General features: G+C 41.2%; 1 protein-coding gene across 1 annotated transcript; it reads left to right on the forward strand.

Annotated features, from left to right (window-relative positions):
- Positions 1-628: 628 nt before the first annotated feature.
- Positions 629-26,619, forward strand: LOC137870160 (phospholipase A and acyltransferase 4-like). Its single transcript, XM_068707167.1, has 7 exons — positions 629-860; positions 1,192-1,298; positions 21,539-21,652; positions 22,660-22,775; positions 23,372-23,492; positions 24,636-24,934; positions 25,713-26,619. Exons 4-7 carry the CDS (start codon positions 22,758-22,760, stop codon positions 25,842-25,844), a joined length of 570 nt encoding a protein of 189 aa, XP_068563268.1. The 5' UTR covers positions 629-860; positions 1,192-1,298; positions 21,539-21,652; positions 22,660-22,757; the 3' UTR covers positions 25,845-26,619.

The raw sequence follows: 26,619 nt of genomic DNA on the forward strand, positions 1-26,619 counted from the left end.
ATTCTTCTTACTTCTACATGCATGCTGATGTAGTTTTAGTTACTATAAGGAGCTTTCATTTTGTATTGACATTGTCGGTCTCTGTGGACATGAGTGGTGGTGTTTCACAGCACCTGCGTCCCTCTAGAACTGATTCTCATCTGGTGGGTTGCGGACCCGTTTTCAGTGGTTCGCGGGACTTCCCCCCCCCCCCCCCCCCAAAAAAAACCATGGGCTTTTATTTTGAAGGGGATTTTTTATGCAGCGGAGTTATTAGCACTCCTTAACAGTATTTGGCGTTAATACCTTGTAATGCTAATAGACACCCATTTCACAGTATAGAAGAACACCTACAACGTTTGTTTTCATATGCTAATTGAGCGAAACGCAAGTACGACACCGACTACATGAGGTATGGATTTTCTTACATTGAGGACAAAAGATTGAAAAAACCTCAGTGTGTTTTGTGCAGCGAGGAAACAACACACACTTCTCTCACAGATAAACCTGTTTGAGAAATTTGGGTCGCGGCTTGTCATTAAGGGGTGATGGTGGGTCCTGCAGCCAGACCTGTTGAGAACCACTGCTCTAGGAAACCTCTCATTTTACTGCAGCAGGGGTCTGCTCCACCCACTTCTGGTTCTCCCATGTCTCCCTTCCCTCCAGCGGGCAGAGCAATACGGCCTGGGCCTCCAGCAGCGTGGTGTCGGTGTTCACCTCCAGTGAGGACCGGCGGAGCAGCGAGGAGAAGCTATGAGGAGGAGGAGGAGGACGAAGACGCTGCTGCCGGCCGCTGAGCTCTCCTCCTCCTGCCGGAATTTCTGTCAGCAGGTCGAAGGGTACTTGTGAAGCCAGAACTGAGTCAGTCTGGGTTCCTCACGGTAACTTTAAACACAAATACTGTGTTGGTAATATAGATTAAGGGCTGACAGTGACGTTGGCACACGCACGCACACACACACACACACACACACACACACACACACACACACACACACACACACACACACACAAGCAGCTAGTGGACAGGTGTGTGTGCTCAGACACCCACCTGTTGTTAATGAGGCCGCCAGCAGACCAGACGACAGGGATTCTCAGCGAGGGCAGGGAATTGAAAAGCAGACCACCAGCCCCGCATACGTCTGTACACTAACAAGCCCACAATGGGTCCACAGACCCAGACGGGGCATTACATTGATTTCTCTTTTTCAGGCTCATGTTTGTTCTGACAGCTTCCAAATGCTGATGGATGTCTCAGCTACAGCAGGAGGAAATGAGGTCAGAGGTCACATGAAAGGAAGCGCTGTTCAATGTTCCAGGTGAGCTTTTTCTTCTCTGTGGTATTACTGTATTCTACGATATATTTCTGACTTATAGTCTCAACAAGTCTCTGCAATGTCCAGTGAAATCCAGTACTGTGCTTGATGTGTGAAAATAAAAAATGTAATATATACAACAAAAGAGATATGTGCAAATATTATATATATATATATATATATATATATATATATATATATATATATATATATAGAACCAATTAATTTTTTCTAACGTGATGCGGAACAGTTTTGAAGGCACAGTCAAGACGATGTCATCCTGCTGACAGCGGCGTCGGATCAGAAGGCGCTTCCATGTGTCGTTCTAGAGCTCGTGGACAAATAGCGTTCTTTGTTGCTCCATTTGGAGGACTTGTATCTACAGCACACACGCAGGGATTTTAGCATTTACAGCTAATAATTCTTGTAACCCATCCAAATATTCCGTGTGGCAATATTTGGCCTCCAGCTGAGAGTGTCATCACTGACAGATTTCCATTTGAAATGTGGTGCTGAACCGTCAGATAGGTGAGCGGTTTTCAGGCTGCCGCTTGCCTTTACAGGTGTCCAGAGTCACTGCAGGCTTCATTATCTCTGAGCAAACAGCCCTGCTGACTTAGTCTAATGTATTCAAATGCTAACACGGTTGCACCTCTGACAACAGCTGATAATGGCAGTTTAGCTGCCGTTGTGTCATTTACACAGGCACCCTCTGGATGTGGGAGAGCCCCTGTAAATGCTCTGCACTCCACGGCAGAAATGCTACTGTAAAAACAGCCGTCCCACACTGAGAGGCTTCTGTCGACTTCAAAGATGTACTTGCAAAACACACGTTTCACCACAGGGTTGATCAGCCTCATTTTACAATAATGTTACGCGCAAAGAGCAATAAGTAGTCAGGCATCCAACCCATATCGATCAATCGCAGGTCCATACAGTGGCTAGGAAGAAAGGAACTACTTCTCTTGTGTTGATTTTGGCGGTTCTTTTAGACAAAGTGGTAGTGTTTCTAAGCACCAGAGTCCCTTTAGAAATCTTCTCATTTTACTGCAGCAGAGTCTGAGGTTCTGCCCTGCTCAGTCCTGGTTCTGGGTCTCCTGTGTTTCCCTTGCCTCCAGCGGGTCTCCAGCAGCGTGGCGTCGGTGTTGACTCCCAGCGGGGACCGGAGGAGCAGAGAGGAGAAGCTCTGCTCCGGGAGTTGAGCTCTCCTCTTACCACCGGAGCTTCAGACTGCAGCTGGGAGGCTGCAGTGAAGCCGGATCTGGGTAGCTGCTGGAGGTAAGGGAGGCACAGGAGACCCAGAACCCAGTTTTTGGTGAACCTGCATGATTTTGTCTGATTTTACACAAAATCCAGTGGCACCAATGACAAGCATTCAAAATAACTTTATAGAAATAGCCACTCTTCTCTCTGATGGTCTCATTTAATATGTAGGTCATATAGAGGCATCAGTATTAAACTGAGAGACAGTATTCAAACCAGTTCCTCACTGTAACTTTAGATACAGGCAAATATACGTTATGTTGTCTTTTAGTAGATGGTTTACTATACACAGTGTGCACTTCCATTGCTGTGCGACAGGCGGGTTCTGTTCAAAACAGCTGCCTGCTGCTGCAGGAAACGATGACCTGAAACAGGTGTTTAGCAGTTCCACAGTAAACTAGAATAATATGCTGAAAGAGGCTATAAAGCTCTGCAGAACTGAGCGGACCTGTCGTATTACTATTTCAAGTAGTCGATCTGTTTCTCTAGCAGGAGATGATCCATCAGCCCCCCGGCGACAGCGCATGGCAGCCTGTTGTCCGTCTCCTTGCGAACTTTTATTGTAGTCAGATGGGCAAGCTCTGGCCGGCTCGTTCATCTCCAAGACGGCTCGTCAGCTCACCTGACAGTCTGCCCGCACCGAGCTCCAGCACGCTGCTTTGTTGTGCTAACACCGTTTTTTGGCTGTGCCAAAGGCTTGTGGACTGTATGTCTCCAGGACTAGAAGAGAAAAAAAAATGGTTGTCTTTTTTTTATTAGGGCTTTATTGCCTTTATCAGAGCAGCTGGAGAACAACAGGAAATGGTGACACACTGAAGAGCCACGGGTCTGAATTAAAAACCTGGGCCGCTGCTAAGAACCCGGCCCACGTGGGGCTCACAATCTACCGGATGAGCTAGAGAGCATGTAATACGTGCACATTTTCCATTTTGTGGCAGTTTGCGTCATTTCCTTTGGTGCGCAGATCTATATTTTGAATCAAACGGTCCTGGGTGCCAGAGAATGATAGAGAAGAGGAGCAATGCAGAACAGTAAGATAAACAGGCGTTGATTATTCGGAGCGGTGTTCTTGGTGTTGTTTCTCGCCATCATTCACGGGAATGTTTTGCTTCTTGGCTTATAGAGTCCTTTGCCGGTTTCAGTGGAAAGTGGGAAATTGACTGATTTGGTAAGTGACCAACCGTGTCGGGCCTCCATCTTTAATGCGCTGGTCGTGTTGCTGCTGGGCCCCCGCTGGAGGGAAGGGAGGCACAGGACAACCAACTTTGATCATAATGATAATGAAGGGCGTAGTTTAACATAAAGGAATGCTTTGTGTCTCAGTCAAAAGGAGGGGAAAAGCTTTGTCTTGTGCTCACACAGCAGTATTCTGGTGTTGATAAAAAAAAAAAAAAACGTGGAATATCATTTGGTGAGATTCCTAAATCTCCACCCATCCCTTCTTTTACTAGCAAATCCCTGGAAAACACTGGATCGAGGAAGTTAATATCAAATAAAGCCAAAGTGAGATCTAAATATCCTGACGGAAGCAGTAAGCGCCTCTGGAGGCTCAGCGGCGCACAACCCAGGAGGATTAGCATTCTGCCAACACACCACAAGCTCTGTGTCGCACACCGAGTTCAGCAAGAGGGAAGGCTCACGTTTGATTTCCCAGGCTGCACAGCAAACGTCTGTACGAGGAACAGCTCCTCCCTGACCCTCCACAAATCTGATCTGATTCTGACAAGAACGTGATTGTCTGAGAGCTGACATCTTGTTCGCATGTGAACAACTTTGTTTCACTCTTAGAAAAAAGGTTTATACCACTGATAATAGAAACCCTAAATCATGCATTATCTGCCTTTAGACACCGTTAAAGGCAGCATTTTAAAATGACTTAGAGTGGCATAAAAAGCGGCGTTTTGATATAAAATGGGTGAAAATTGATGCGTTTATGGGCAATTTAAGCTTTCCATAGAGCAGAGCAGAGAGACACTTATGGGACGTTTCTGAACGGCCCTTCTAGAATCACAAGCATATATCATAAATCATAGTCTGTTGTGGCCGTGTTCGCTCCAGTGCAGACACACCCAGTAGACTCCGGGCGTCATGCGTATAATGGCGAGCTAAATATCTGTAAGTAAAGCCCAAAAATGTCAGCAATTCTTACTGTTAGTCAAACATCCTCCCACATAGTCTACTTACAACAAGTGTTTATGTGAAGTTGTTGTTTTATCTTTTTGATGGCATTGTTTTGTTGCATAGTTTTGCATTAATGCACCAAATATGGCCAACAAAATGGAAACGAACCGGTCTGCTTTGTAGGCGGGTGGTGCTCGGGTTTTGGCTCGGCTGTTTTCAACATGGTGGTCGGGTGACAGCTGTCTCATTTAACACCCAAACAGCACGATAAGATATGTGTCTGAAAACATTTGAGTCGACAGATAAGCAGCGCCGTAACAGAACATTGATTTCATTTCTGACCAGCGCTGCCTAGTTGGACTGTTTTGATCTGAGTTTTGTGAGGCCTGCTCCCTTGCAACGGACAAACCTCATTTGCATGAAGCTGAGGTCAAGTCATGACTATGCCAATACATATACGGCGAATGGTCAGTCAACTCAAAAATGAACAGGATCAGTCGACTTCACATCAACAGATTTGGTGGATCTCCACCTTTAGGGTGACAGATGGATCCTTCAAAGCCTTACACACATAGTGGTCACTACAGTAGACAGCTAGCCCAAAGCCGTTTTCCTTGTTTATGTATGAGCTTTGATGGCATAGTTGCACATCAGCCACCACAGTGGCACAGGTTACTCATTTCTTGAATTTTTTTTTATGTCTAAAGAGGAATTATGAGGTTGTCAGAATTTGTGCGTGAAAGGATAACTTATGAATGAATCAGAAAAAAAGCTAAATCCAGTCTGTTAAACCAACTTCTTTTATAGGACTTTTTTTTTTTTTAAAGATTGCAGGAGGAGTCATTTGAAAACATTGGGCACAACTTTACTAGAATGATAGTCTTTCTCCCCAGTACAAAGAGAAGCCTGTTGAGATCATAAGACATCATTTGTGCCCATAAAACGAGCAGCTCTGCGGGGCCTGCACAGTGAGAGCTCTCTGTGTTCATGTCACTGGTTTCTTTTTATTCTCACGATATCTCTATAATGGTGACTATTCCTCTGGAAATCATCAGCTCTCAGGAGGATTCTTTCTCATGCAACTCTTTCAAGCATGTGTACATGTAGACTTTCCAGCGTTCTCTCAACAGCACCCTGTTATACAGTTATTATACAATAGTTATTATATAGTCCTTATAGTCTGCTGCTGGAGACTGAGCAACGGCTTCCACATCCATATGAATGAAATTGAATAATAATGAATTTATTGCCCCTAGGGGCATTCACTTTGCACAAAAGACTATAAAAGGAGCACCAACAACCAAACTAACATTACATAATATAACATAACCTAACTCAGACCATGTGATCAGAGCATGTTCAAGGGACAATTCACCCCAAAATCAAAAATACATATTTTTCAACACTGGAGAGACATTCGGGCAGAGCTGCATTGAATCATCGTGGTGGGCCTTCCTCTAGAGCAGACCTGGGCATTGGCTGTCGGGACGTCAATGGGAAAATAGGAATAAGTGTACGTCATGCACGGAATACAGCTGCATTACTTTTATTTTGAAGGCTACTTTTGCTGTTTCTTTTTCTCAATTTAGTACATTGGTGAATGTGTGCGAGCAGCAGCGTCACTGCAATGTGTCGGTGATGCAGAGCGACACGGACATCTGCGGCTTTGCTAGCTAAGCTGGAAAGGCAACATGCTCAGAAGATGTTGGTTCTCTTTGGATCGACCTACATATGTGAACAAACATTCTCCGTGATGAAGTTCAACAAATCCAGATCCTCTCTCACTGACGATCACCTGTCAGCTGTCCTTCAAATCTCCACCTCACACATTCAACCTGCAAAACAGAAAATGAGGTGATTGGACTACAAACAACAGTGATAAAAGTACTCATTTTGCAGAAACATGATCCCTGTCAGTGTTTTACTATTATATATGGATATTACATATGTATATTTTTTGGATCATTATTCCTGCAGAGCTCATTTTAACTCCCTTATACACCGTTGTTCAGTTTGGGTAGTTAAGAAGGGTTGGAGACAAATGTAGTGGAGTAAAAAGTACAATATTTTCCTCTGAGATGTAGTGGAGTGGAAGTGCATAGAGTTGAATAAAATGGAAATACTCAAGTAAAGTACCTTGAATTTGTACTTAAGTACAGTACTTAAGCAAATATACTTAGTTATACTGATCATACTATTTACTCTTACCCCTCGCATCTCATCAAATCCATACAATTTACTACTTTTTACAAAGAGGTGGAATAATATTGAGCTGGACTGAGTTCAGTCTACCCTCCACAACAGTCCCTGTTTCTCATGTGGTCACTTGGGTAAAATAATTGCCCACCCCTGCTCTAGAGCCAGCAGTCTTTATGCTGGGTGAGACCCCAGAGGATATAGACACTAAAACCAGGCATAGTTGCTTTGGGTGGTGCTGAAGATGATTACAGTGTTATGGAGAAATGTGAAGCCACCAAAGTTTGAAACGTGTATATTTAATGCAAATTAAAACGGCCTAAATCTAAAGGTTGCCATCACTAAGTGGACAGCAGTAATACCACAGTTACCGAGACATAACTTCCTTATAAGGGTAGGAGTCGGACTGTAATGCCACGTAATTGGAACCATGTACGGATGCAAACTGCATATATAGTAGCGATACATGGGGGGAAACAATTGAGATCTCCCCTAACGTTTTCTTCATTAATCTCCAGGGTCTTAAACATATGGGTGATTGTGTAATTACAAAAAATGAAGATAAATGCTCAACAGCACCCCTCACCTGAACGGTTCTGCATCCCGAGCCGTGAACCTATTGCTCAATAGGCCCTCTGTAGGGACGTAGCCCCCTGTTCCTGGTATGACAATGAACTGCAGACTGTCCTCAGTGCGCCTTCTGCGGCGAGGTTGGCAACCCCTCAGACCCCGTCTTTAAACACGGACCCGTCTCCTTTACCAGGCTTTTTTTTTGTTGTTGCTTTTTTTGCAGTGTTATCACCGTTTACATACAACCAACATGTTCATGATTAAATTATTTACTAGAGCACAGCGTAAAAATACTCTGTTAGAAGTAAAAATCCTGCTTTTCTCTCTCTCTCTCTCTCTCTCTCTCTCTCTCTTTCTCTCTCTCTCTCTCTCTCTCTTTCTCTCTCTCTCTCTGTCTCTCTCTCTCTCGTCTTCAGGGTGCTGTCCTCAGGAACATCTTTTGAGTTTGTTGTGCGGTGTCATGAACTTTTATGACCTCTAGGGGCCATAAGTGGGGCTCTACACTTGTAGCCTTCCTGTTGACTATGATGTATTTAATTCAATTTGACATACATTATGCTCATGCATTATTATGCTCTCAAACAGAAGGAATGAGGTGCTGCCTGCTGATCGGTAAAGTGATCGTGCTTGATGACATGATGATAGAATATTTTAAGCTAAAGAAATGAGACTTTCATTTTTCCAGTTTGAATCCATAACACCTTATGATTTAAGAGGAATGACTTGCAACACTGGGTTTCTCTTTGAGTCTCAGTTTCTTTCAAGAATCAAAGTGCTTGTGATCATTGCACAGTAGAGAGACTACAGCTTTAAAACAGGAAGAATGAAGGAAAAAAGAGAAGAAAAGACTCTGGTTAGATAAAGTGATGAGTGCAGATGGGGAAAGCTATACAGTAATAGTTGTGCCAGCCATATTTCCTACAGGTATAATGATATAGAATCCAAAATATCCAGCAGTGAAAGTTGAGGACAGACTAGAAAGGAATGAGTCTGTAGAAGTCATCTCCAGACACTTTCCATACAGGAGGAGTATACTCTCTGTATAGACCCAACATTCCCCCATGAGCAAGACCTAAGTGAGAAAAACTCCCCTTTAATGAGTAGAAACTCTGACAGACCTTGATCTGGGTGGGCAGAGAAAGAGCTTAATCGCACAACAGCTATAATAATAATAATAGAGACAGGACTTAGTAATAGTAGCGTGGATATAAGAGGAGGATAATGATAATAGCAGCAGTAGTAGTAGCTGTGAGGGTAATAGAAATATAATAGTAGCAGGCGCAGCCCTGATCCATGGATACCTCTAAATATCCACTCAACCGGATGACATGTTTTTAAAAGCAATGGTGTTTTCATCACGTGCAAAACACAACAATTGAATCGGCATATTAAAACCTACACACACACATCGAAGCCTCACACACAGCCACACACTAAGGTTCTCTTCATTCCAGTCCAAAGGAAACCAGCCATCCAGCAGAGGAACCTTGTTGTATGGTAAAAAGTGAACTCTCTTTTTAAAAAAAAAAAAACAACTGTATAAAATATCATGTGACACTGAAGCCCTGTGAAATGTGTTTTCCACTCAGCAGGTTTTTTGTGGGATGTAGGTGAAAAGCAGTTCAGAATTGAACTCTTTCTCTGCTCTAACAGCTGGAGCACAAAGAGAAAGACACCCTACGGTTGTACTATCTGCCACAATCACTTTTTACACACATCATTCTCGTGTGTGTGTGTGTGTGTGTGTGTGTGTGTGTGTGTGTGTGTGTGTGTGTGTGTGTGTGTGTGTGTGTGTGTGTGTGTGTGTGTGTGTGTGTGTGTGAGTGTGTGAGAGAAGTACACAGCTGGAGTCAGGTGTTGGTTGGTGAACTTTTTCACTTTGGAAATAGTCATAACAGATCAGGCAAAAACAATTCACAAAATTATTTCTTTGTTCAGCAGTTTATACTAACAATTCAACATCTACTCATCATCTACATGTAACACCAATAAAAAAACACTACACCAGTGATATTTCATGTAAACAAAACAAGCTGCAGTCAATCTGTGTCTATGCAGTGCAGGTATGTACCTTGTGTTTCCAACCTACAGTTGGTCCATGCGTCACATTCACCTCTTGATTGTGATTCAGACTTGAGCTCCGCTTATCTCCGGAACATGATGGAAACATATTTTCCTTTCCTCCCAGTGGCATAGTTATCAGACATTAGAATGGCCAGGTGTAATTAGTTTGTCACATTTGTTAAAGTAGTTAATCAAAAACACAATTTAGTCCCTGGACCGTTCCTGCTAAACATGCGCTGATCGTTCATCAATACACTAAACTGCTTTGGAATTTAAGTCTTTTCATGTTGGGTTGAAGACTTAAGAACTATATGCAGAACATCAACATCCTTTGTTCTGAAAATGTCTTATCAACAGCTGCAGTGTGGAGATGGCTGCATATTACACTGTTCAAACACTTACTTATTGACAGCCTACATGATAGACATGCTCTTATCTGGAATGAACGACTTATCCTCCCAGCTCTGGTGTGGTGAGGGATGGTAGATTTAAGACTTTAAGGCCTGATATGAAAGAATCGTTTGGGTCAAAGCTTGAATGCTAATCGGGGGCATCATCATCCAAGATAAAACAAAAAGTAGCTACTGATCTTGTGGAGTCATTCAGTCTCTTGGTCTGTATTCATTTGTGTAACCCAATAAGAAACGTTGGCTAGTGTGAGTTTTATCATTTACATTTTATCAAGTGCAAATTCAGATACATACTGTAAGAGCTTTCAGAAAGAGCTTTCCGACTCACAATAGTAACTTCAATGTTGACATGAATGCTATTTACAAATTGGAAACTGGTAATTATTGTAATTCTGATATGACACGAATGCAGCATTAATGCGGGGTTGGGAGAGGAGGGTGGCTTGGTTTTTAGGATGAATGTGCGTTCAGACTGAAAGCAAGTCTATGTTTAGAGGTGGCGCAATGGCATACAAAGTCAATGCATGTTGAGTGGGATACAGATATTCACTCCATTTTTCAACGAAGGTTTGCACTTCTCCCGTATGAATCCAGACACTGTACTGTTCCACAGGGACCAGAGGGAGTGGAGAGTTGTTTGGAGGAAAATAACAGAAAATACTGGAGTTTAAAGTTTTGAGATCAGTTCGGCCGTGTTTCGACCAGACGGCAACCTTCAGATCTGCCGAGTGAAGTCAATGCGGGAGTGTCTTAAAACTTGCATTGTCTCTACTGACCAGGGAGGCCTCCTCTGATTGCAAAAAGAAGTCTGATTGTATAGAAGTCTATGAGAAAATGACTCTACATCTCACTTGATTTATTCCCTCAGTAAACATTGTAAACATGAGTTTATGGTCTCAATCTCTAGTTTCAAGTCTTCTTCAATACAGCATGATGTTCATTTAGTAAATTTTGGTCTATTTAGAGGCAAACAGACCATAAAGCAGGGTATGCGTTAGGGCGGGCTTACTGTGATTGACAGGTCAATGCCGCTACCAGAGCCGTATACGATGTCTCCACATCACTCCTCCACATTCCAAATATGGTCACTTCCTTCCTTGGTTGCCAAAAAGTGAAGATGGCAACGGCAAAATCTTCGAACTCGAGGCTTCATAGCATTGTTGTGACCTGCAGGCCCACTGACTTTATGCCATGGCAGCTGAGCACCATGTATGATGAGGATTTACATATTTACAGGAAAATTAAGTCTACAGGGTTCCAAATCGAAATTTGTGATGAACCGTGAAATTTCTGTCCTGCATTTCTCCCTTCAACTCAACTAAAGCATTATTAGTGAGTAGATGACTGTAATCAAAGTGAGTCTTGAGCTCAAGTCCCAGAATGTGGAGAACCAACAGCGTACTCACAGGAGCTTTTGTAATCTGTGCTCTGCACTGTTGTGTCTATCTGCCGGCAGATTATGGGTGAAAGGGTCACTGATAGCTGGAATACAGCGTGTTGCCTGAGCCACAGAAGTGTAATAGTTTGTGATGCTTGTTCGGCAGCGAACTTCATTCTGTCCTGATAAGATGTGGGGGAACCTGGTCGTATCTGGTAATTGCTTATTCACTTCAAACCCAGCTTTTTTAGCAGGAAGCTGTTGTTTACCGGGGACGTGTTCTTTTTGGTGGAGAGAGTGTGTATGTTCTGAAAAAGCCCATAAAGTCTATAGTGAAGTTTGCCCACCAGACATGGACACAATATCAGAATTTACCACATGGCTATTGCATTAAAGTACATTATGTATATACTGACTGATGAGCAAAACAGAAACCCTTCTACACTGCCAGTCAATGAATGAATGAACTTTATGAAATATTTAAGAAAAGAAAATTAAAAGTTCTCCATACAGAAGTAATGGCTTTCAAAAGTGTGGGGAAATTAAACCAAAAAGATAGCAGAAAGTGAAATTGAATCAAAAAACAGTGAAAATAGAATAAAAGTATGACTAACACTGTGAAAATGCAGCAGTGGCACCTCCACAGCAGAAGAGCTAAACACATCTCTTTTACATACAGTTCATGCCTCACAGTGCCTGTGCTAATCCATTTACTTCAGAAATGAAAGAAAAAGAGGAAAAAATATGCCTGGATGCTTCAAATGCTCAGGAGAAGTTAAATAATATTCATGAACATCATCAATAAACAGTTTGGCAATCCCATAATGCTTTCTTTCCACCTACATCTTCAATTTGAAACCTTATGATTACAAGAAATGTAGATTACTCTCAGTAACAATAACTATCTTAACACGTTGTAGTATTTCAGTGAATATTTCCTGCACAAAACACCTTGAAGTTTTATATAATGTAATGAAACTAGCAAGAGAAGTGGTTTCTGGAGAAAACCGGAAATATAGAACTAATTCATTGTGATTACTTACTTTATAAATAAATGCATTTCGTTGTATGGGAAGGAAAAAGCTCATTTGCCATTTAAGGTATTCCTTGATTGAATTTACCATTTTTACCGTTTATACAACCAGAGGAATTAACTCCAGACAAGCAGAACTGCGGTTGTGTTTGTGATGATTTGTGGTTTTATTGTCTGGCAGATTTTGTTTCATACGAGTTGGCTTGTGGTTTATAATCTTCATGTGACAATATCATATTTTAACTCAATGGATGTTGTTCTTTCATTTAATGTTGTTGCGAATATCTTTTTGTTTTTATTGGGAATTTTGTACAGGAAAGTTCTGAATAAACTGTGGAAATACTGGCTTGATATATGGCAGCTGACAGCACCTTTTTATTCTTCTTTATTCGTTGTTATAGTTTTTTTCTTGTATCTCTTGGATGAAACATGATCTATCCATAATTAAGTAACAGTAAAAATGTATAATTCTGAATCATTACCCAAACTGTCATAAACCCAGCTGCTTGTGCACACAGTTATTCTGTGCAATGAGGGATTATCAGCAACATTTTAGGTGTGTTCATTTTCAGTTTTACCCCCAAATAATGAGGTTTAGATGATTTTTGTTTAACCTGCCTGATCATCTGACTTCTTGTGTTTCTTGCGCTATCACACCTGGTTGAAGTTTGGCAGAAATGTTTGCCAAACTTACAAAAATAAGACCCAAACTGCAATAAATCAAGGTTATACATTAAGCACAAAAGAATGTGAGCGAAAAATGTGACACAAGACTCGTTCTATCTATTCCTAGTGCTATTCACTGTCACATCAAACTTTTACCAGTTCAGAAAGTAATCATCTGTGTCAGACCAGGAGAAACATAGTCTCTATATTCTCCTCTCATCACAGACAGCTGCATACACCGCCTCATCCTTTTGCACAGGATTTTGTCCCCTATTCGTGTGAAGAAAGCTAATGACATCCAGGATTCTTCTCTGAGCTTCCCTCCAATCCCCTGAATGTTTTCATGTTTCCCAAAAGCACAGCTTGATGTGTGCAGAAGTCATGTCAAGACTCACCAACAGTCCAAAACCTAAATATATCCTGTTTACTACAGAGTAAGACAAGGAAAATCAGCACATTCTTACATCCAAGAAGCTAAACCAGTGAATGTTAAGCATTCACCTATTGGTTTGTGGACTGCTCTTTTTAAGCCTTAGGTTTGGCATTGAGGTTTTTGACCATCACTATCTTAGCTTTTGATCGTCACCATCTTGGTTTTTGACCGAGTTTTTGGACTGTTTTTTGCAATCAGGAGTGACTTGAGAGGGTTGAGCTAAATAAACCAAATAAGACATTTACAGTATAGGCGACCAAAACGTTACAATTAACTTCCATGAATGGAAAGCACACTGAAAGGGTTAAAGTTGTAAGATAAATACACAAACAACTCCCAGACTGGACAATGCCGTGGTAGTGACCTGTCAATCACAAGGTAGCCCCGCCCTAAAGCATACACTGCTTTATGGTCTGTTTGACTCTAAAGGGACCATCATTTACTAAATGAACATCATGCGGTATTGAAGAAGACTTGAAACTAGAGATTGAGACCATAAACTCATGTTCACAATGTTTACTGAGGGAATAAATCAAGAGAGAAGTAGAGTCATTTTCTCATAGACTTCTATACAACCAGAGGAGTCGCCCCCTGATGGACATTAGAGAGAATGCAAGTTTCAGGGACTTCATCATTGGCTTCACTTTTCAGACTACATCAGGTAGTCACTTGGCCGCTGCTGTGCAGTTTAGAAATAAACTGTAAACTACTAAACTTGTAAAAAGAAAAGTCTTCCTGACTGACCTTAGCTGGAGCTTCATGAGGTCTCATTCCAGCAGCTGTGAAATCAAAATGTGATCTAGCGATTAGAGGAGAAAGAGGGGATGACATGCAGCAAAGGACACTGGGCGCTTCTTAGTAATTGTTGTATTCCTTACGTATTTATTATTATTGACTACTCTCTGTAAGCCAGATTGACCTTCGGGGACGTTAAAGCTTTACTCTATCTTCAATAACAACAGTCTCAACCGGCACTGGAGAAAAATAAGCACCTGAAGCTGACCAGTTGCAGTTCTTGTTGCCCGTAACCCTGAAGTGTAGATACATTTTTGAGGAGCTTCCGTGGATATGTGCATCTTCGGCCAGGTCTTCGTAGATTCCGAAGACCATCTATGACAATAAGCCTTCAAGCACTGCAGGCTTCTGTTCCATTCAAGTGTCTCAGTGTGACAGTGAGCAAACCATCGTGTGTGTTTGGCACCTGAAGCTGCTGTACGTCCTCCTGGATTCATTCTTCATATACATTTACAATCATTTTATCATTTAGTCATCCTGATTGTCCATGCTGTCATTTTACTATCTATCTATTGCATGTCTGTCCCAAGGCTACAAGGACTGAGGATCTCGCATGCTATGCAGATTGTGAAGCCCCTTGTGGTGCATCTCTACAACAACTTCATCTACTGTACTGATGAAGACTCAATTGAGAAGATTCAATTGAAAACCCCAGAAAAGGCTAGAAGATGTACATTGAGTAAAGTTGTCAAACTACTTTTCCCAAGGTTGATCATAGTTGTCATTAAGAGACATGATCCCGGGTTTTGATATGTCGACGTTCTGCCTAGCGATAAGGTTGGCTTAAAGACATGAAATCCCAGGTGAAGTGGCTAATCTGAGAACTACAAAAACCTCCTTGTTCTGTTTTAGACCAATAGTGTGACTGTATTTCTGTGCATGTCAGGGTTGGTAGAAAAGTGGACGATCTCAAACAAACTGCCCCTGACGCAGGAAAGAAAGCAAGGCTCGTCCGTGGTTTCGTTTGCTTGGAACAGCGCTGATAAATGAGCGGGGGAGGGGACGATAACACAACAGTGTGTTGTCGTTGTTTGTGTGGAAGTAACAGAAGTAACATTTCTGCTGTGACCCCCTTGGCTGCTCCAGGGCCGAGTTGACAGAATGATCTCGAGCCAGTGAACTGTGTCGGGCATGTCATCTATTGGCACTGCCACATTGCTTCTCAAGATGAAGTAAATAAGTGCATTCGGATGCCACGGAGCTGCTCAGCGCAGACATTTGACGGTCGTGTTCATTAAACATTCGGCTGATTACTCTCACAACAGGCTTGCTTATGGGCAAGTGGAGGACATTCAGTTTTTAAACAGCCTTTCTCTTTGCATGTGAAATGAGATTGGGCATCCAGCTGACGGCTTGACAGTCTGTTGGCTGTGCGCAGCGCTTGCCTGGGGGACAGCAGGGACCAGGCCTGCACAGGCACTGAAGCAAGATGAACACAGCCGTAGTTCATCCGCTGCCGTGCACAGCTGTAAATTACATGTGTCAACGAGTCCTCCAACGGACCAAGGTGTCGCTGTCCGTGGCTTTATGGTTCAGCTGCAGCTTCCAGCAGGTGGTCCGGCTCCCGCCATCAGCTGACTACCTCACAGCAAGTGAATTTATTTAATTAAAAAAAAATTAGTGGCAGGCAACGATTACAATTTTTAATCGCGATTAATTGCATGATTTTCTGCGATTAATCGCATTGTTATGCGCAAAGTTCAATAATGAATTCAAAAGTAGTGTATTGCGCACTTTTATTTAAAAAAATCTGTGCTCAGTGTATTGACTTTATTTGAAACGTTCCACTGCTGTGCAACATGAATAAAATGTTCCGCGCACGTTTCAGCAAAATGTCTGTCTTCTGTTTTCATTACAGTCAGAGCATGTGAATGCAGCTCCCACTGTTCATCAATATAATGCACTGTAACTCCGAGGTGATGACGGTTACCCAGAGATGTCCAGTAGTCTCCAGTGAGAGCAACAGTTGGTGCACGTTTTAACGCTGTCGCTTTTGTAGTCCTCACCTTTTCATACAACGCGTTAAGTTGCCCAGCACTAGAAAAAATACATGATAAATATACAGCATCGATCAACAATTTAATCACAATAAGGCTTTTTGACTGATTTCAATTGTGTGTTGTGTCAGGACGATGACCCTAGATTTATGAAAAAAACTTTACTCGCTGCCCGACAACCTATCCTGACCTAACTATTCAAGGTCAGTGCGCAAATATAGGGTTACCATCTAGACACGACCCTCCAACATACGGTGCAAAGATGGCACAAAGCCGGGCAAAACTAAAGCCTACATATTCAAGGTCTCTTCATAATCCCTTCCTAGCTGCTATTTTAGACTGTTTTAATGATATCAATTGTTGGATGGCACAACTTTTTCTTCAGCTCAATAACTAAAAATCAAACCACAAGTCACAAAAGTTGTCCAGTCCTGTTTTCTACAAATAAGAACCATCGCCAAAATCAAAAGAATGCTCTCTCACCCTGACCTGGAAAAAGTAATTCATGCATTCATCTTTTCAAGACTTGATTACTATAACTACCTTCTTTCTGGCATCAACCAAAAGTCACTTTCAGAATGCAGCAGCTCGGCTTCTCACTGGTCACTTTTAAAGCAGGTATGGGTCTGGCCCCAACAAATATAGAGGAAATGTTGACCCCCTATGGGCCAGCTTGCAGCCTTAGATCCTCAAGTGGGGCTCTTCTGGCTGTTCCAAAGTCGAGGCTGAAAACTAAAGGTGACCGTGCCTTTGCCATCAGGGCCCCTCGGCTTTGGAACGAGCTGCCTGAGGAGATAAGGCTTGCAGAATCAGTAATCTCTTTTAAATCACTTCTTAAAACACATTTTTACAGGCTGGCTTTTATGTGATGCCGTCGCTTTCCTGTTCTGTTTTCTTTTTATTTGTTGATTTTACTAAATTATTTTACTAAATGCAGTTGCACTCGATTGTTCGGCCCCTATTGCTGGTTGGGTTTGTTGATGGGATTTGGAGGCTTTCGGCTGTTTTTCGGTGAACGGCTCGGACGGAAACAGTTTGAGTGGCTGGGCACGGCTGGTGTTGCAGGTGGTTTCTGCGGGTTTGCCGCGGAGTGCTGCTTTCGGTGACTGCTGCGGTCTCTGAGTTGTTGGGTCCCTTCACGACAGGCGTCTTTGGTGCTTGGTGGAGCGCCCTTTTGCTGTTGAGGCCTGGTGCAGACATGGGCCGTGGCCGGGGGCCGGGTTCTGGCGGGTGAGCTGAGATTCCTCGGGGGTGCTGTCGGAGCCTGGTGTCTGGCTGTGCGTCGCGTTTGCATCGGATCATGGCAGCGGAGGGGTGCTCTGCCGGGTACTGGAGGTGCCTGTCATGGGGGGGTTGAGTGGTTTTGGGACTGCGGTGTTTATTGGTGTTAGCACTTTGTGTTGGATTTGGGGAGACCGCTTGTAGCATTGGTTGTGTTGAACTATTTAAGTTATCCTTGTTTGGGTTGTCCTTGTTTGGGAGCGGCTGAGGGTTTGTAGATTTTGCAGATGAACCTGATTTGTGGTGGGGGTTGAAGCATTTTGAGTGAAACTGTATATGTGTATATGAATGTATATGTGTGTGTGTGTATGTATAAAAAAATATATATATATGTATGTGTATATATATTTCTATTTATTTTTTAACTATTTTTATCGATTATTTTATTTCATTCAGTTTATTTTGAATGTATCCAACGGTCTCTCTAAGCTTTCTGTTATGCTGCTTTGACTGTCAAAGCCCTTTGTGAACTATGGTTTTAAAGGTGCTATATAAATGAAGTTATTATAATTATTATTATAGCAATTAGGCTGCAAATGACTGAAAAAAACTCTTTTCAAGGCCACTTGAGAAAGAAGTAGAGAAGAAGTCGAGTCTTGAGTTTTCCTTCAAGACTAAAACTGATCGCATCTGGTGTGCTTCCTCTTGCAGAATAGCAGTGAGTATCGTTGAGCTTTTCAAATGATTTGATCAACAATCCATCCATCTATTCCCTGCTGCTTATCCGGGGTTGGCAGCCAGCTAAGGAAGATAATCTAGACGTCCCTCTGCCCAACAAACTTAAGCTTCCACCATTGATTAGTGCTGAAATGTTCCTCCTTTCTCTCCCAGAAGACCTCCTTGTTACTCCGTCCATCACTTACCCTGAGTTCTGTGAGTGGCATTATGTTGCCAATTCTTATGCTATTCTCCCCTAATTTTATTGTACAAGAAGAAAAAGTCCACCAAGGTTCGAGTTTGTGCCACATGCTTGTGTTTTCACCCAGATGTCACTTGTTTCATGCTGTGCATTACCCCGTTTCCAGTAAAGGCACAGTGTTGCCAGCCACTCATTCGGCTAGCTTCCTCTATAAAAAACGACCTTGGCAATACTGGCGCCGGGTTGCCTGTTACTCATTCACATATTTTTTGCTTATCTTTACTACAGTGACTGGGTTGCCAGTCGCTAACTTGGCTAATCTCAACTCACTTTAGTGGCTTATCTGTTGTTTTTGTTACCAACACCGGGTTGCTGGTTACTAATTTGGCCATTCTTGCCCCATATCAGTAACCTCACGTTGTATACCCACAGGGGTGACCGTGGCTGTCTTTTAATCAGAGGGTCGTCGGTTCGATCCCCGGCTCCTGCTCCGCTAGTCTCAGGTCAATGTGTCCTTGAGCAAGACACTTAACCCCAAAATTGCTCCCGTAGCTGCGCCTACGGTGTGTAGATAGATACTGAATTGTAATCAATCTGCCAAATGACTGTAATGTAATGTTTCCAACACCAGGTTGGGGCGACTCTGGCTAAGTGTTAGAGCAGGTCGTCCTTCAATCAGAAGATCGGCGGTTCGATCACGGCTACGATAGTCCATGTCGACGTGTCCTTGGGCAAGACACCCCAAATAGTTCCCGACCGTGTGCGTATGAATGGTAAGCTAGTCCTGATGGGAAGATGGCATGGTATATATAAGTACAAGTGCTATACAAGTGCAAGTATGGCATTATGCCGTTTCTGTAGTTATCAAGTTACAAGTTACTCATTCGGCTTTCTTCATATTTCAAGAAACCTCTGCCTTTTTCCAGTACAGGCCAGTACAGGCATCGGTTCGCCAGTCATTCGGATATCTTCACCTCAGGGTTCCTACACATTTTCCATGTCCATAGATTTTTTTAGACCATATTTGACTTTGTGACACCGCAGAGGATGCTTTGACAAGACTACAGTGCTTTTGCCTTGTATATTGGCTTGAAATTGCCCCCTTTCCCATGTTGGAGACGATTTTACACAAAGTTGACATGTAGCTTTGCTTTTTGGAATCCTTCCCTAACAAGACCTTATAGGATTGTGAAGCCAGCCCTCGTAAAACTTGCGTTTACCCAATATTCGTGCATTCGTTCAGTAACATTTTGCGTTTTTTGTTAGTAGCATCAAGTTGCCAGTCAGCTATTCTCACCTCACTTCAGTAACTTCTTGCTGTTTTCGTTACCCACAACCGGTTGCCAGATATTCACTCGTCTCTGTTACTAGTATCGACTGACCCCATCGTCCCAGCAACCTTAGCCTGTTTCCAATACAGGCACTGGGTAGCCAGTGCCTGTATTTTCTAGCTATTCTAACCTCATCATCCCCTTCATCATGCAGACACCAGGAATGTCTCAAATAGTTCCAATCCAACCTGTAGATATTTCACAGGATAAGTGGAAACATTGACCCTGCTGGTGGAACACACAGTAACACAGATATTCATGTCCATTTATACATGATTATAGGTTAGTATCCCCCAGCTTTTTGACAGGCAGATCTCTGAATCATTGCCAGTCTCAGTCATTTGGCAGTTGAGGAATAATCCTCTCACAGGTCTGTTGCCTTCAGACTGCTGCTGGACTTGGCCTCTTGTTCTGAATACCAGAACAGTAAGCTACTAGTAAAAAATACTGCTCAACTCATTCTTCAATCTTTCATTTTCACTGCAATGACTAGTTGTTGACTATAATGATTTTGATAAATGCCTTATCCCTTGAATTGAAGAATTGAAGCAGTGAAACAGAAGCTTGGATCACGTTTTTAGGTATTTTTATAGCTTGAAAACAACTAGGACTCAATAGAGAAAAAAGAAAATCTAATATATAATATATCAAATATATATAAAAGGGCATTTCAACTCAATTAACAACTGTCATTAAAAATCCAACAGCATAAAAATAAAAAAAATGCTAAAAAACATTAAGACGGGTATAAAATTATTAAGTTACAGTGCATTGTAGAAATTATTGAATAAAAACTAAAATCTACAGCCCAGTGTTCTTAATACTCTGATTCTGACTGTTTCATGAAGATTATTTCTTGGTCCCTCTCTTACTAAGCAGCCGTTCCAGGGTGAGCCTGTCAGGTCATTCTGACCCAGCTATGACATTTCTATCAGCCACAAAGCAGGTTATTTGAGTGCGCGTGTTAAGAAGAGAAATGTTGCTGCATGTATAATCCACAGCCAATGACAGCTCACACTAAATATTGTTGTCTCTCTCCCAGGAGGCAACCTGCAGTTCTGAAAAGTGAAGCCAATGCGGAAGTGCGTTAAACTTTCATTCTCTCTACTGACCAGCAGGGGGCGACTCCTCTGATTGTATAGAAGTCTATGAGAAAATGACTCTACTTCTCTCTTGATTTATTCCCTCAGTAAACATTGTAAACATGAGTTTATGGTCTCAATCTCTAGTTTCAAGTCTTCTTCAATACAGCATGATGTTCATTTAGTAAATGATGGTCCATTTAGAGTCATATAGATCATAAAACCTGTGCTTTCTCCTGAGCTACCTGCTTCCCTGTAGTGCTGCCGCAATCCAAGAGTGAGATAACTCTTTATTCCCAAAAGTCCTACTCAGAATAGTGGGGCCCCTCCTGGACAACGTGCAGCTTTAAATAGAAATTAAACCTAGTTATTTAAAAGAAAATCCCTTTTCTTTTGTCTTTCTTTTCTTTATATCTGCATAACCCCAATAATTGTTATTCCACACATTAGGAAATTTGAGGTTTTTTTTCATTGTTAATGTTAAATTTAGTAATCCAAAGTGGTATTGTACTAAAAGAACACATTCTTCTTTCTGTGTGCCTCCTCGCCTAAGGAACAGAGGGGTTAAATGCCATTGTGATTTGAGCTCTTATCTTTGGAGCAGACACTCAGCTGCTTTAAACACCGTCGTGCATTCTTCAGTGTATCGCTGTCACCTTATTGTCCCACTTCTTCTGCCTTCCTGTGACAGCACTCCTCCTGCAACTTGAAGGTGGCACACACTCTCATCTCCTCTCTCTGTCTCTCCTTCTGCTTTCCCTCAGATGACTCAGAGCAGCATAGATAGGCCATGATACCACTCCCTGGGATACAGACGCTGAAGTCAAAAGGGCCGTGACAGCTTGTTTGACCCACCCACAAATACCACCTCATACTATGTACTATAGTTTGACATATTTTACAAAATACTTTACTATGACATCTTTTGTGTTCTTTTTTTAATGGCATGCTATACTAAGACTGATGATGACATTCTTGTGACACCACTATGATACCTTTTAGGGCATGATAAACTGATGTTTTTTAAGACTTCTTTATGGAATACTATACCATGACACATTTTACAACCTTTTTATGGCGTACTATACACTATGACACTTTTAACATATTGTACCATAGCATTTTTTATTAAAAATTCGTATGACATACTATACTTTTCATAGCATACTGTACTATGACAAATAGTATGACTTTTTATGGCATACTATACTCTGGCATATTTTATAAAATAGTACTTTGACATTTTATGGCAAACTGTTCTATGACATCCTTATGGCATACTACACTATGAAACTATTCATAACATACTTTACTATATTATTTAAGACTTTTTGTAGCATACTAGACACATTTCAATGGCACACTATACTACAGTATTTTTAATAACATACTAAGCTACAACGTTTTTTTTTTACGATGATAATAAATGGTAAACTGGACATCATTCACCCATACACTGATTGCAGGTGCTACCTGCCCATCAGGACTCTAACTAATCATCCACACCCATTCATACACCGTTAGGCACAGCCTACGGGACAAATGATGAACAAACATAACCTCCATATTTACTAAGTAGAATCACACTCATACATACTAATGTACAGCTTCCTGAATCCTGTCATTTTGAGAGAAACCATTTGTATGGAGTTTGGTTATTTTTTCCGTCACAGTTGAGCCAAAGTAAAAAGTAAGCAATATATGTTTACATATTTTCAAGCAAGTGCAAAACAGTTAAGTGCAAATTAACCTTGTCATGTTGACAGTTCTTCATACACTTTCTTAATGTGTAGCTTGTTTGTGGCAGCATTTTTATAATCACTATTGAGGAAATACTTCCTCACTGCATTGGCCAATCAGTTGTCTTTTCTTTTTCCCCCTCAAGTAAATTCCAAACAGTCAAAACCAGTTTCTGACACAACACACCCTGCAAACTGCCTGACAACAGCTACCACAGTCCTCGCTCTGACTTATTCATCGGCTATGGATTTCCAAGAGCAGGTAAGAACTAATAACAAAAAAGTAGCACCGCTCTGAATTTTCTCTCAATGGAACAGTGACAACGGAAATACAAAATATTTTGAATATGATCAGACATGTTGTAGCATGATCACCTGTGTTCTCTATGAATCTGACTGTTATTCTGTAGGCAATGTAGAATTAGTCAGTGTACTGTAATAGAATGTGCAAAGATAGCAATGGGACGTAGCCAATCAAACTGAGATTGTCTTCCAAAGGAAACCCTGTGAAACACATTCTGCTTTTTTATGTTATATTAAATTGCATTTATTAAGCAGATACTTTTGTACAACTTTGAATACGTGCAGTCAACCTCCGTTGGACAAGAGCTAGATCTCATCAAAACTGTTAGAACATGACTAACAAACAAACAAACAAACAAACAAACATGGGTGATTAGTTTTACATATGACAATGACCAGCATTTACCATTACGATGGAAGTTGTGACAGCAACTCTACCTGAACTCAATGCAATCAAGTTAAACCTGCTTTCAGGCTGGATAGGGAGTGGAGCAGGGTGGAGATTGTCTGAGACTGATTCTTGTATTGTCATTCTTGTTTTTGCAATGATTGCAGGTTGAAGAAATCACATCCACTGCCAAATTTGGAGACTTGATAGAATTTGCCTACCCCATCGGATATGCACACTGGGGAGTTTATGATAAAGATGGATATGTATTCCATTTTGCTGTTGCAGGTGAGTACAACATCACAGATTACATAGCCTGGATTTGTGTTTGTTTGTTTTTGTTGAAAATGCAATACAATGGTGGGTTGATTACATGTTTTGAAATGTACTGGAAGCGTAGGACTACTCTTTGATTTATATGGTACCATTCTTTAATAAGGCCCCCTTCAGAAAAGATGTATATGCTGTATATCTACCAATTACTGTGATAGTGTTGAATATCTAATTTAATAATACACAAGTTGGATATCTGGAAACTTGTACATGTTAATGAGTTGTTATAACTGTATTTTGGCCCAAATCTTCCGCTGCCTTTTTCCCAGAATTCTTCCATCGGAGGGATTTTCCTGATTATCTTAAGAGCTAAATGATAAAGTCAAGCCGAAGACATTTTTCACAACCTGGCAACCCAAAATGTTCTTCTTATAACTGATTCGTAAAGCATTAGTATTAAAGGATACGTCTTTCTTGTCAACAAATGCCACGAGAAGCACACAACCAACAATGAATATATATATATATATATATATATATATATATATATATATAACAAGTATTGTGTGTATTGAAGCCTGATGTATCTTCTTCCTGTGGGCCATAGAGCTCGACGAACTGATAAACTAACTGGATGAATATACTGCAGTTTGTGCACAGGCCTCCTGCTGGAACAGTGTAACTCATTGCACTCTGCCTGCTATTGTTGAACAATGTCATGTGATCAATTGTGTGGGTTTTTTTATGGGGGGGGGTGAGTTTGCATTAGATGTTTCCAGTTTCTCACTCGTTAATTTACAGCTAAATGAACCCAAAATGCCAAAGAGTGGAAAAAAGTGGAACAAGTTTCCATCATGAGCTTCACAAACCTGTTGTTACCATTGTTTGGCCCTCAATCATTAACCCTTTACAAAATACAGAATACACCAAAACATAGGTTTACACTTGTTTTGCCCTTGTTTGTTGAAAAACTTGAATATAATGGCAGCTTGTAAATTAATTCAGTTCCAGCAACTATAAGATGCTATTGTCAGGTCATGACTGGTTTGGTGAATGGTGCTATTTATCAGTGGTATAAAAGCTAAAGGAGACATATTTCTATATGGAGTGTCTGTCAAATGAATGCACCTCCTGGAAATAAACTGTCTCTTTCTTTAGATGAGAAGAAACTTATGAGCAACATCCGTACTTACCTACAAAAGATCTTCCCGGTCTGTGGCGACCTTCTTCTCGGGGTGACCAAGATCCGCAGGGTGCCTCTTGGTGAGGTGAACGTCCCGAATGGTGTCCGCGTCTCTATCGGTAACGACCGTCACACCTTCACACCATCAGCAGCTGAGCATATGAGACAACGGTGCGACGCCCTTGTTGATCAGGACTTCCAATATAAACTCTTCACCCTCAACTGCGAACACTTTGCCACGTTTGTACGTTACGGAAAAGCAGTGTGCAACCAGGTATGAATTTAGCAGTGAGAAAATCATCATCTTAAGTGCGATAACCACCCTGTTTAGATTAAGCAGCAACCTGAATGTGTTTTGGCCATATTAGACCAACCAAACTGTCAATTGTGTGTTATATTTATATCTACGTAAAAATATTCACAAAAGCTTGCACATCTATACGACAAATACTAGTTAGTGGAAGAAAAGCATGTAAAAAAAATTGGGTCAGCACACTAGTTAATGCTCCCACAATCAATTAAATGTTCATGGGAGCATTATCTCCTGTGCGGAACATCTTTTTGTCTGAGCTCAGTGACAGTAGTGAAAAAACAAACCTCAATGAAATCAATCAACACAACTCTTACCCCAGTTTACCCTTACTTATCTACAAGGCTTGCATCACTCTGAAAAACTTAACAAAATTCAATATATCAAATTGGTATGAGTTATATTAGAGGGAAATTTAAGTCTGTACTAAAAGATTCAGTTTTTGTTATGTAAATACATCATAATCTGTTGTTGCGTGTCGCTTTAATGGAGCAGTGTGTAGGATTTGTGGCATCACGTTAATCTGAAAACTCCTCTTTCTAAGCTAACGACAACAACGCTTCTAAGTTCCAGATGATTATACCCTAATGAAAACATAGTTATGAATATTATATTCCATTGCAAATAATAGATCTCCCCAAATTGTACACACTGCTCCTTTATGTGGCCTGAATACATTTCTAAGACCTTGCTGACCTGTAATGACCACTAAGAGGCTGTTATTCTGTTGTTCCTCTTGTAGATTCCTGCACAACAGAAGAATAAAGAGTGTGAGGTGGCCACCGTAGTCTTCAAGAACGTTGTCCACTCTAAAGAAGTTGCTCAAGACGCCTTGAATTTTACCTCTGACTTCTTTAATACACGTGCGTGGTAGGAAAATGCATTCTGGGCAAATGACGTGAACACTGGTGTAACTCATAAATGGTCTGTTGGACTATATTAACCCTCCGTTATTAAAACAATTAATCAGATATACTAATCAATCATTGTAATGCAACCTCAGCCTAACATGTCAAATGGTATGTCATACAACTTGTTTATTTGTAACCCAAGCTCAAGTATGTGTGTTGTGTAACTTTATTTTAATGGAGCCTAACTTGAGACGAGGGCAGTGCTGAGGTGACAGCAATTGTGGAGCGTTGCTTGCTAGACATTGAGATAAGAGAAGGTGCTGCAAACATATCGGTGATGTGCAGGTAACACTTTGTAATAAAGATATATCAATTAGATAGATAGATAGATAGATAGATAGATAGATAGATAGATAGATAGATAGATAGATACTAACTTTATTGATCCCGCGAGGGGAAATTATTTTGTTACAAGCAGCACTAGGTTACAGAATTAGCTTCATTTAATGCATTAATAACCCTTAACTAACATTTAATTAACAGTTACTAATGTAGCTAGTAAGCATCTACTAATGGTGTTCATGTTGACTAAGATATCATTTCATACATTATTTAATGTTTGAAAACATGCTGTACACATTAGTTAATGCAGTTAGAAGCATTGACTAACAGTTAAGTAATACAATAATAATAAGCATTAAGTAACTGTTCACAGATGCCTCTTTTTAACATGTATTTAGGGTTTACATGTTAATAAAGGTGTAACTAATATTAATAAATGGTTACTAAAGATGTTGA

Source organism: Cebidichthys violaceus, unplaced genomic scaffold, assembly GCF_023349555.1.
Source record: "Cebidichthys violaceus isolate CVI_PGR_0920_01 unplaced genomic scaffold, fCebVio1.0.p SCAF_13, whole genome shotgun sequence".
Lineage (NCBI taxonomy): Eukaryota > Metazoa > Chordata > Actinopteri > Perciformes > Stichaeidae > Cebidichthys > Cebidichthys violaceus.